The 12,352-nt window shown below is 26.2% G+C and overlaps 1 protein-coding gene across 1 annotated transcript; it reads right to left on the bottom strand.

The window, feature by feature from the left end:
- Nucleotides 1–799: 799 nt before the first annotated feature.
- LOC128966110 (uncharacterized) lies at nt 800–7,448 on the bottom strand. The gene is made up of 2 exons (XM_054312923.1): nt 7,337–7,448; nt 800–3,855 (listed from the first exon to the last, which is right to left on the bottom strand). Exons 1-2 carry the CDS (start codon nt 7,446–7,448, stop codon nt 800–802), a joined length of 3,168 nt encoding a protein of 1,055 aa, XP_054168898.1.
- Between the last annotated feature and the right edge of the window lie 4,904 nt (nt 7,449–12,352).

The raw sequence follows: 12,352 nt of genomic DNA, 5'->3' as shown, positions 1-12,352 counted from the left end.
TCATAATAATAATAATAATAATTACTTTTAAAAAAAACTATAATTAAATTATTATTTTTTTGGTCCAAATTATTATTATTTTTTCTCATTTTAATATTTTACATAACAAAACAAAAAATTTATTCACATTTATTTTGACAGCAAATAGTTATATAATAATAATAATATGTATATAAAATAATTATTATTTAAATTAGTTAGTTTTATAATTAAAATATAATGACATAATATTTTTTTAAAAGTAATGATAACATATAATAATAATAATAATATTAATAATAATGAAATGAGACGGACATGAGATACAACATATAAAAACTTTATATAAGTTTTTAAAGAGTATTTATAATAATAATTATAATAATAATAATAATTAGTTTTTCTTAAAAAAATACATGAGATTTTTCTTATTATATATTTTTTTCGCGAAAAAAATATATATATAATAAAACACTGGAGTTATCACCGGAAGTGTCGATAGCTGTTTGATGTTTTCATTTTCATCAACAAAGAAAAAAATCTTTCATTTATTATAAATTTTTTTCTCTTATCTAAAACAAATCAAAAAAATAATAAATCGTCGACAATATCATCAAACATTAGACACACATTACACACACACACACATACAGTACATACACTAACACACAGACACACTGAGAGAAACCCATTAATAATACTAATACTAAAAAAATTATTTTAAATTTTTAATTAATATTTATATAATTATAATTAATTAATTAATTAATGATTTTATAATAATAAAAAAAATTGACTAAAACTTATAGTAAAACTAGTCTCAAGAGATGGCCTTGAGCTCAGTGGTCGTGAGCGCCGCGTTTTCGATGTTACCGATAGTCGGATGGCCAACGGATTCGTCGCGGTGGTGGTCGTCGTCATCGTCATTGTCTAGTCGTTTGTCAATTGTGGCCACTTTAGCGATGGTATTACTAGCCGACAGTGTATTATACATTGAACCGAAACCGTTGAAACCTTGGAAACCAAGGACTTCGGGATTACCCGAATCGTAGTACTCGTCCGATTCGAGACCGGTATACATATTGCTAGTGGGGTTGTCATTATCGTTATGACCGGATCGGTCTTCGCCTCCCGAGTTTACCGAATTGGACTTTTCGTCGTCGGCGGTAAACGTACCGCCACGGATGACCTCAAAATTGCCGCTTCCCATAAGTCCCAGATGTCGGCTCTCGGAAGCAAAATGTGTCCTCTGGTTGGGTCTACGATTGCGTCGATTTGTCACTCGACTACTTCTTTGCCGACCGCCGTGACTTTCTTCCGATGTCTGGTCGGACAATGAATGAAGACCCGAATCGGCTGAATCTAACTTTTCTCGCTTTTTGTTGTTATTATTATTATTGTTGTCGTCTTTTGAATGATCGTTGGTCTCATTTGACGTAAAAATGACGTCCGAATCGTCATTTCTCGGGAATCTCATTCTGGATTTACGGCCCGACCTCTTCAGAAAAGTCATTCGTGTGGGCGTCGGATTGGACTCAGATTCGGGAAAATGGATAAATGATTTGTCACTTAACTGACTTTCGGCAATATGTCGGCGATATCTACCGAAACGTTTTCGGTCGTCGTTTTCGGTGGCATTTCGGTCGCGCAAACGACGGAACAGATTCATCGGATTCAGATAACCAAGAAATCGTCTGAATCTCGACGGTTCTTCGTCTTCTTCGTCTTTGAGCAGATCCGACAGATTGATACCACCTGGCAATTGATTCGGATTCTCTTGGGTTTCCTCTTGAGCTGACGATGACGATGATGACTGTGACGATGCAGCCGCTGTCTGCTGGGGTATCATAGCGTACGGCATTTGGCCCATCGGTACGGACATCGGAGCCATTTGCGAGAAGCCGCCCATCGGATTGTAGGGCATCATCATTGGCATCGATCCGGCGGCGTTGGCAGCGTCAAGACTACTGGCCGACATAACACCATTGCTGGCCGCTGTCTGCTCTTTGCCGCCTCCCATTCCCTGTCCTCCCATCATAGACATTGTCGGCATATAACCGTAACCGCCTGCTGCCGCTGCCGCTGGATATCCACCGTAAGAAAATCCGCCGCCATATGAACCCATTGCTGGCGAAAACCCGGCTACACCGCTAACACCGGGAACATTGGCGTAGACCGGTTGCGGACCACTCATACTGGTGTACATTCCTCCCAGACCGGACATACCGCCCAGACCTGATAGACCGGCTCCAAAACCGGCGGCGTTGGAATTTTGCAACATACCCGGTGTCATACCGTAGATACCCGAAGTGGACATACGAACAATGTCTGACTGTTGCTGTTGTCCATTGAGATCACCAGTTTGTCGTCTTTCGCGTCGTTGCCGAAAACGTCTTAACATATTCAATGGATTTAGTCGACTCAGGAGTGTTCGCCTCGGTTTTGATTCAGATGTTTGTTTTTCTTGTGTTTTTTTAGACTGATCTTGAAATTGTTGCAAATGTTTTTGGGTCATACCTAGTGGCAGCCGTCCATTGTTGATATCGCCCTGAGCTGGATTAGACATGAGCGACATCGGTCTGATTACTGGTAGGCCACCAGTTGGTGTATTCATTAGACTGGGAACGCTGGCAGTACCGGCCGGAATGGTTATATAGCCGACGTGCTTATAGCCGGGCGGTGCCGGCAATTGGCTACCTTCGGGTGCGGGCGAAAAGTTTTGAAGACCAGCTCCAGCTGCTCCGCCTCCCACTGGCTGTAGGGGCTGATTGTTAGCCGCCGCCATTTGGGCGCCAATCTGCGAGTTTACTTGCGATCCTAATTGCGGATTCAATTGCGAGGCCGACCCGAAATTGGCCATTTGTTGCTGTAGATTACTGTTTGCCGAAAATTCCTGCAAATTGGCCAACAGTTCAGCTTGCGATTTCTGAGGTATATTATAACCCAATTGACCCAACAGTGTCTGTATATCTGTCTCGGATGTAGGACCGACTCCTCCTCCGGCACCGCCGGCGGACTGCTGATTGTCCATCAGTGAGTTGCCATTGAGCTCTTGGCCAGTCGATTGGGCGTATTGTTTGAACAATTGTTGGGCCATTTCGGGCGATATAAACTGTTGGTCTTCGTTGAGCATCGGATTCATTGACTGCTGTTTCTGAGCTTTGCTTAGATGATAGTCCTGCGATGGTGTCCTATCGCCGCCGGCAGCAGCTGCGGCCATCGACGGATAATCAGAATCGGTATCAGCGGTAACATCGGTGGGTTCGGTGCCGCCGCCGACGACGGCGGGCGCAAACTCTTCATTCTGGTCGGTGGCCGATGATTTCAGAAATTTTGTCACTTCCGAGTCTGAATTTAGCTGTTTGTAAAAGTTGTTGCGATTGGTGTCCTGAGTGGCCGGCGAGTCAACTGAATAGTCTTCGCTACCGATGGCACCGCCAGTGTTTGGATTCGCATATTTAGTATATCGGGTATTGGGTTGTGTGTCGTACATGTGCTGAATAGTTGACGGCATCGGGTATTGCAACGAGTGGTGATGCTGTTGTTGTTGTTGTTGGAGGTGATGGTGATCGCTATTGACCATCGCTGCCGATTCGGCTTTTCCTATCAATGGCGAAGCTTTGGGCGATTCTGCTGCCGACTGATACGCATTGGCCGACGACGACGACGACGGCTGATATGCATTTGAATAACTGGGCAGTCCGTAGCCCTGAAGCTCGTAGTCAGGGTTGGCATTGTTTGTGTAACCAATTCGTGTGATAACAGGTCCCGGATCTGTTAGCTGTTGCTGCTGTTGTTGTTGTTGGTGGTGTTGGTTATCGCTGGAGACGGCACCCGATAACGATGTCAACAGACCATGTCGTTCGGGTAGTTTGGCTATTAATGGTTTAGCGATTGGAACAAAACCAGAGTTTAATAATTGTGATGAAGAAGAGGAAGAGGAGGAGGAAGAAGAAGAGGAAGAATGAATATTTGGTTGTTGTTGTTGTTGTAGTTGTTGTTGTTGTGATGGTTGTACTGGTGATGATATACCTAACCGTCAAAATATTTTTGATGATTTAGGTGTGGGGTTAGAGGTAGGGGTAGGTGTGGTGTTGGGGGTGATGGGGGTTAAAATAAATAGTTTATTTAATGTTTGTATTTTTATTTTAACAAAAAAAAATAATAATAATATTATCTTTTTATAATATTTTAAGCGCTTTTTTAAATGTTTTTTTTCTAATTTTTTTCTAATAATTTTTTTCGTTGCAATTTATTTGTTAAATAAATAAATAATTTTTTTCTAATTTTGTTTATTATGTATTGAAATAATTGCCTGCAAAGCAATGTCAATGTCTATTGCAATGTAAATATAATAATAATAATAATAATAATAATATATAACTAAAAGAGTGTATAATAGTTGATATATATATATATATATATATATATATATAAATATTATATATATATATTATATATATATATTGTACTATTGATAATGATTTTTTTACTCAACAAAAAAAAATTAACAAAAACTATATATTTTACTTAAATAATAATAAAATTATTATAACTATTATTATTAAGTAATCAATGATTGCAAAAAAATACTAAAATATTTTGTGTGTGTATGTGTTGGCATTAATAAAAAATATATGTTAAATATACTATATGTATGTATATATTGTCAAAAAAATCCATATATAATAATAATAATAAGAGAGAGATAATTATAAATCGTTTGCAATAATAATAATAATATTATTGTGTGAGAGAAGACATCGACTTATTTAATCATTGAAGCAATTCATACATTCATTCAAATGTGATATTCAAAAATCGTTTTGTTTAATATTTGAAACATTTTTATTGCATATACAATATATCTATATATATATAGTTTATAAACCATTATTACCTAATATATATATATATATACATATACATAAGCCCTATAACCGCTATGCTAACAATCCATGTATAAGTAGAGCTCAGTTTAGTAGTTAGTAGTAGTAGTAGTAGTAGTAATGCAAAAAAAAGTCACACAAAGTTAATTCTGGGGCCTAAAGATAGAGCAAACGCTTTTTACATATTATTTTTGTTTATATTATTATTATTATTATGTATGAGTTTTCCTGTGCTACCAGTTCTAGCAATACGTTAGAGAGAGAGAGAGAGAGAGAGAGAGAGAGAGAGAGAGAGAGAGAGAGAGAGAGCATTACTACATTTTAACGAGAATTTCAATGTCAATCAGTTCACAGGGTTTGGTGGTCCGTAAAAATTAATGCATACTTTACATACATAAACTGTATGTACTGTATATATATATATATATATATATATATATATATATATATATATACAGTATATATATATATATACAGTATATATATAGTGTTTTAGCCCGTTATGTTAAAAAACAGTTATATAATAATAATTTATAGATTTATGTGGGTCGCGACGCGCTTGTTAAATACATATATTATTGCTATTACCAATATTATATATATATATATATATATATATATATATATATATATATATATACTGTATATATATATATATATATTATAAGACAGGTTAATCATTGTCAGCAGCAATGACTTATTATTGCCTTCAAATAATAATAATATTAAAAAAAATTAAAAATCTATTGATTTAAATAAATAGTGTGATTCATCCAAATGAATGAATGCCTTTTTACACGACTCAATGATAACTAATTTTTCACTGACAATAAATAACACTAATAATAATAATAATAATGAAAAAATTTATATATTCATTGCTTTTTTTTAGTATACTGTATATTGACGACAAAAAAATAAGAGTTTATATACTATATATATATATATACTGTATATTAGTATAGAGCATAAACTGTACATAAACTGTAAGGACCGACTTTTATATATACATATATAATACATACAAATATATATATAAATATATATTAGGTCTGATCGTGTATCGGATTAGGTCATAGACTAATGATTATATATATATAAACTATATCTTCAAAAACGTAATTATAATATTTATATTTAAAAAAAATTGTAATAATGTTTGAGTTTGATTGATGAACTTTAATTAATAAAAATTTGTTTAATGCATTTTAATTATTATTAGTAGTAGTAGTTTTTATGTAATTAATTTATAGACTCATCAATAGATTACTTATTTCTCTCTCTCTCTCTCTCTCTTTCTGTCTCTCTTTCTCCACACATAAACATAATTTAATATATATTTTTTACGTCTAACTAATCGATTATAATAATAATAATTTTAGCAGAAAATAAAACTAGTATATACTGTATAATAATAATAATAATAATAAATTTATAAGCAATTGTTGTGTTTTCATTTTGCAATTCAAGTTTTGTAAGATTTATTATTATATATCTATATATAAATTTATATATATATATATATTATAATTTATAAATATATTTATATTATAATAATAAATTGAAAATTCAAATGGTAACTGAAAAAATTACTAACAAATAAAATAACATAAAAGATTGCTTTTTCTAACAAAAACCTATTGTTGTATAGTTTAGTTAAAAATTTTTTGTTTGTTTGTATGTCTATATTGTTTGAAATTATTAATAAAAAAATTGAAGATTAAATATAAAATAAATTAAATTCATGATTATGTTGATAAATTTTGTTGTTGTTGTTATATGCAATTTAAATATAAATATTATATACATATAGTTTATTTATAGATAATCACTTTTATATTATTATTATTATCAATAATAATAATATTATTATTATTACTATTACTATTTTATTTTCTAAAAATGTAAGGTTAAAAATAGATCATATAATATGATAGTAATATTATAATAATAAATTTTATTACTAATATTTTTTAGTATTATTAGTATTAGTATTTTATTTTATGACACTATAAAAATGTATAAAATAATTTTTTAAAACTCATTATAATTTATATATATATAAATATAATTTAGTAGATATAATATATAAAATACACATTAATAGTAATCTATATTACATTACTTGAACTCTACATATATATATAGTTTGTTTTATATACACAGTATATACTGTATATTCAACAAACACACAGTTAGCTCGCATTACAGTTCAAAACTACTGTATAATTACTGTATGATTGAAAAATTTGATAAAAAAAATTTATTATTATTTATACCAACAAAAATAAACAATAATTATCAGAAATTATTAGAAATTAATGAAAGAATATATATATATTTATATATATACTGTATATGCAATAAAAATTATCACAAAAAAATTGGGAAATATTTTTTTTTACTACTATTATTAGAAATTTTTATAATAAATATATATATTTAAATAAAACAAAGTTTTAACTTACTCTGTGAGTCCAATTTAGATTGAGCTGATCCGGTACATCCAACAATTGTTAAATAATAATTAATATTAAACACTAAAGCAATTGTTGCTAATAATATTGTATTGAGATTCATGATTTATTTATTTTTTTTTTAAAGTGTATTCAAATATATTATTAATATTTAATATAAAAATCAAATTGTTGACCAAAAATTGTCAACTTGGATAGTGTTTAAAATAAAAAAAAATTTGGTTGACTATCAATTATTATTATTACTTATAGATAATATTAATAATAATAATAATAATAATACTAATAGACAGACCATCAATCTATTTGATGTGTCTGTGAGATACCCTTTTTATGGGGAAAAAAGTGAATTATAGACAATATATATATATATATTAATATATATTATTATTATTATTATCGGTGGTCTCTCTCTCTCTATATATATATATAAAACTAACACTTCATATAGACTTCTTTATAGACAAACTTATTATTAACTGATTTTCTTGTTGTTGTCGTTATTGGTTTGTTTGCTTGTTTAATATAAAGCACAGTTAGATAGTTAATCAGTCAGTCAGTCAGTTAGTTAGTTAGTTAGTTATACTGTACTGTATAGTTGAGACATTGAGAGATAGAGAGAGATAGAAAAACTTTTTTTAGACAATACGTTCAACACATCATCACTGACTTACATATGCCATAAAATTAGAAGGTTTGCCACTAACTACATGTGCTCTTAGGAGAGGTCTGGGCTCATCATAAACGGGTTCTACGACTTTAAACTACTTTTTTTTTGGTGTGGATCTCTCTCTCTCTCTCTCTCTCTCTCTCTCTCTCTCTCTCTCTCTCTATGTGTGTGTGTGTGCGAAAAAAAGCTACAAATTTTTGTTTTATGAAAAAAAGGGGAAACACATATTTTTTTGCTACACACACACACATACATATATATACATAAATGCATATATAATAATAATAATAATAATAAAAATATTGTACCTGTAAATGGCATTTCATATTTTTCTCCCCAAATACTTGTGTGTATGCCATACAGTACTACATAACGGTATTTGTTTTATTTTTATTTATGTATTATTTTTTTATTATTATTATTGAATACATTTTCAATTCATGCAATTAATATGTTAAACCTATTATAAAAAAATAAAATTTTTGTTTCCAATTCAATAACCCGCGTCTCTCTCTCTCTCTCTCTCTCTCTCTCTAATAAATATTTTATTATTATTTATTAAAATAAACAAAAAACAACAACAATAAAACTACTAAAATTAGAACCAAAAAAAAATAAATAAATACAAATTAAAAATTATCAATAAAAATAAAATATGTAACCTAGCTCAAAATTATTTTTATTATTATTATTAGTTTCAATAAACATAATAATTATTATTATTATAATTTATGCATGTGTAATACTTTTTATGATTAATTAATTTGTTGAGCATTATTTTCTATGAAAATAATAATAATTAATAATAATAATATATGCCCACCTAATTAAAAAAACCAAATTAATGGTCAATTAACACTTAATATAATTTGTTTTGTGTGTATATAACAAATGTAGACTTTTTTATTATTATTATTTTAGTTTAGTTTAAATGATTAGTTTAATAAAAAAAATAAATAATAATAATGTTAACTAAACTATAATTAATAACTTTAAATTATAGTTAGCAACAAATTAATTTCTTATTATTTAAAAAAAACAATTTTCTGATTGTATTAATAATTTAGTTTTTGTTTGTTTGTTTGCTAACCTGTGAATAGAAAAAATTTCCTTAAAATAAAATAAAATAATTATTATTTTTATCTTCAAAATAAAGTTATGTCAAACATTGCTAATATAACCCCCATTGAGTTTACTATAAATATACATATGTATTATTATGTGTGTTTGAAAAATTTTATTATTATTATTATTATTTAGTTATTCATTTATTTTATCGACAAATCACAGTTATAATTAATTTAAATAAGTGTTATTGAAATTTTTTTTTCATTGCAATAAAAAAATAAATAAATAATTTTATTTTTCAAATTTCAATATATATTATCAACACATTTCAGTAGTAACTGTTACCGGCTTAACATAAATACATTTATATATATATATATATTAATATATATTCATTGAATACTATATTATTATTATTATTATTAATGTTTATATTTTAATTAAAATTTATTTATTTATTTTGTATGCAACATTGTTATTATGGGGGTATTTTTGTTTATATAAATAATTTTTTTTGAAAATATTTTATTTTTACCATTTGATGGGCTTAAGAAAAAATTTATTTTTGAAAATTATTTTTAAAAAATTATTTTGTATTGTAGATAAAAATATTATTTTGTTGTTATATCTGTGTGTATGTGTGTGTGTATTCAAAAATAATAAACCCGTAAATATATAGGTAAGAAAAAAACTAACAAACAGGACCTAACTTTTTGGTTATTATTATTATTATTTATTTTTTTTATATTTTGGTTTAAATATTATTTTCTAATGAAAATTATCATTATTGACAACTTTACACAAATAATACAATCACTCCTATATATTGTATATATTATATATACTGTATATACTATTAATATATTTAGTATATATATATATATATATATATATGTTTTACAATTATATGTAAAATATATTCACTAATATATATATATAGCTTATTAGCATTATTTTAAATGATGACATAAATCATAAAATGAATTTTAATAATTATGAGTTTATTATTCATTTATTTTTTTTTGTTAACTTACTGTTTGTTGTATTAGTTTTTAGTTTTAGTTATTGTTTCATAATATACTGTATATTTTCTGTATTATATAATATATTATGCATAGATAAATACACAGTAATTTTATTATTATTGTTTTACTAAAAATAACACTTTTTACATATCATTAAATAATTAAAATACTGTTTTCTCGATATTTATTTTTTGATTTATTTTTATTATTATTTAGTATAGATTGTTGTTTTCTTTTTTTTAAATAATAAAAAAGTTTTGTAATTATAATAAGTAATGAATAATAATACTAATACTAATAGTAATGTTTTTAAAATAAGCATTTAAATTAATAAAAATAAATTAAAATTAGGTTTTATATATCATAATTGTTTTTTTTGAGTTGTCATAACTCATTATGAAAACTTAAAAAAGCATTATATTGTAAAACATTGAAACTATTGATAAAAATTTCTAAATAAATCATTTATTTAATAAAAACAAAATTAATATATTATTTTAAAAGTAATATTTGATGAAACTATTATTGTATATTATTTTTCAGTAATATTATTTTAATAACTTTATTAAAAAAAATTAATGTAATTTAATTAATTTAATAAAATAATAATTAAATAATTTATTTATTTGTTATGTTTACTAATACTATTATTTTTACTAATATAAAATATTATAAAATAATAATAATATATTTATATATGTAAGTATTTTAATGTACTTTTATGATAGTAAATAAATTTTATTGCATAACTAAAAATAAATTATTTTTTGTGCTTAAAATTTAATAAAACAATAATAAAAATTGAATTGTATTTAAATTTAATGAACAAATTTATTATATAGAATAAAATAAAATAATTTTATTTTTCTAGAAAAAAAAGATTAAACTATTTTTAACGTTTCATTTATTATTATTATTATTATTATTATAATAAAACAAACGTTTCAATTTCAACAAATCGATAATTTATATGACTATTATAATTATTATTGAATAAATTTTTATTAATAATCAATAAATGTTTTGTGCCAATTGATGTTATTTTAAGTAAAAAAAAATATTTATAATATATATAATATATATTTACAACAATTACTTTTAAAACAAAACTATTTTGATGTTAACAAAAAAAAAACCTGATTTTTTGTTTGTTTGTTTCGAAAATTTATTATACGATTTTAATTTGAAATCAGATATAATTGTTTTATTTATTTATTTATTTATTTATTTATTGTTAACAAATTGTGTGATCCATACTAATAATAATACATAAATCGTTGAAATAATAATAATAACAAAACTAAATGATTATATTCACACAACTAATAATTATTATGAATATATTGCATAAACTTTTTGAACAACAAATTTTCAACAAAAAAATTTTTTTTTGACTTATTTATGATAACTAATTTTTTTAGATGAAAAAAAACAAATTAATAAATTAGTTTTATTTTACTTTTATTTTGATAATGAAAATTTTGTTTTTTGGCAAAAAAATCAATATTATATAAAATACTACTAATAATAATTCTATATTGTAAATAATTATTTAGAGTAAATATATATATATATATATATATATAAAATTATATATACAGTATATAGTGTATTGAAATGTTTAACTGTAATAATAATAATAATAATAATAATATGAATTACTATTTATGTAAAAAAATGTAATTATAAATGTAAAATACATTTTCCAATCAATTTATTAGATTATCATGACTTTTGTAGCGGCTTTACTATAAAAAAAGGCAACAAATATTTAAAAAAATATAATTTTGAAAGACATTGAAGAGAGAGAGAGAGAGAGAGAGAGAGAGAGAGAGAGAGAGAGAGAGAGAGAGAGAGAGAGAGAGAGAGAGAGAGAGGGCAATAATGAGGAAGTTTTCAAGAATTTAATAGTTCAATGTTTGTATAATTTTTTTTTATAAATATATATATATTTGAAAAATATTACTATCGTTGTCAGTAGTATTTTAATAGTTTAATCAATTTTGCACCACAAAAAATAACTTATTTACAAACCTGAAATCAAGCAATCATTTTTATTTTATTTTTTAAAAAAAATAAATAAATTAAACAGTTATGTAAAATATTTTTTAAAATATAACTTGAAAACACATATACATACTGTATATTTATTGAACATATATATATAATATTTGAATATACTGCTGGAAAATACCTTAATTTTTGTAATTCATTTATGATATTAAAAACATTACTATAATATAT

Source organism: Oppia nitens, unplaced genomic scaffold (genome assembly GCF_028296485.1).
Source record: "Oppia nitens isolate AA-2021 unplaced genomic scaffold, nextdenovo-longstitch-racon4-pilon3 scaffold19_pilon_pilon_pilon, whole genome shotgun sequence".
Lineage (NCBI taxonomy): Eukaryota > Metazoa > Arthropoda > Arachnida > Sarcoptiformes > Oppiidae > Oppia > Oppia nitens.
Note: the sequence above shows the minus strand (reverse complement) of the source record. Positions and strands in the feature narration are given on the sequence as shown.

Excerpts from the sequence above, each read along its gene's own strand:
- LOC128966110 (XM_054312923.1), bottom strand. The coding sequence starts at position 7,448 with ATGAATCTCAATACAATATTATTAGCAACAATTGCTTTAGTGTTTAAT. Across the intron at positions 3,856-7,336 it reads ATCTAAATTGGACTCACAGA|CCAAACTACCCGAACGACAT; the intron begins GTAAGTTAAAAC and ends AACCATTAATAG.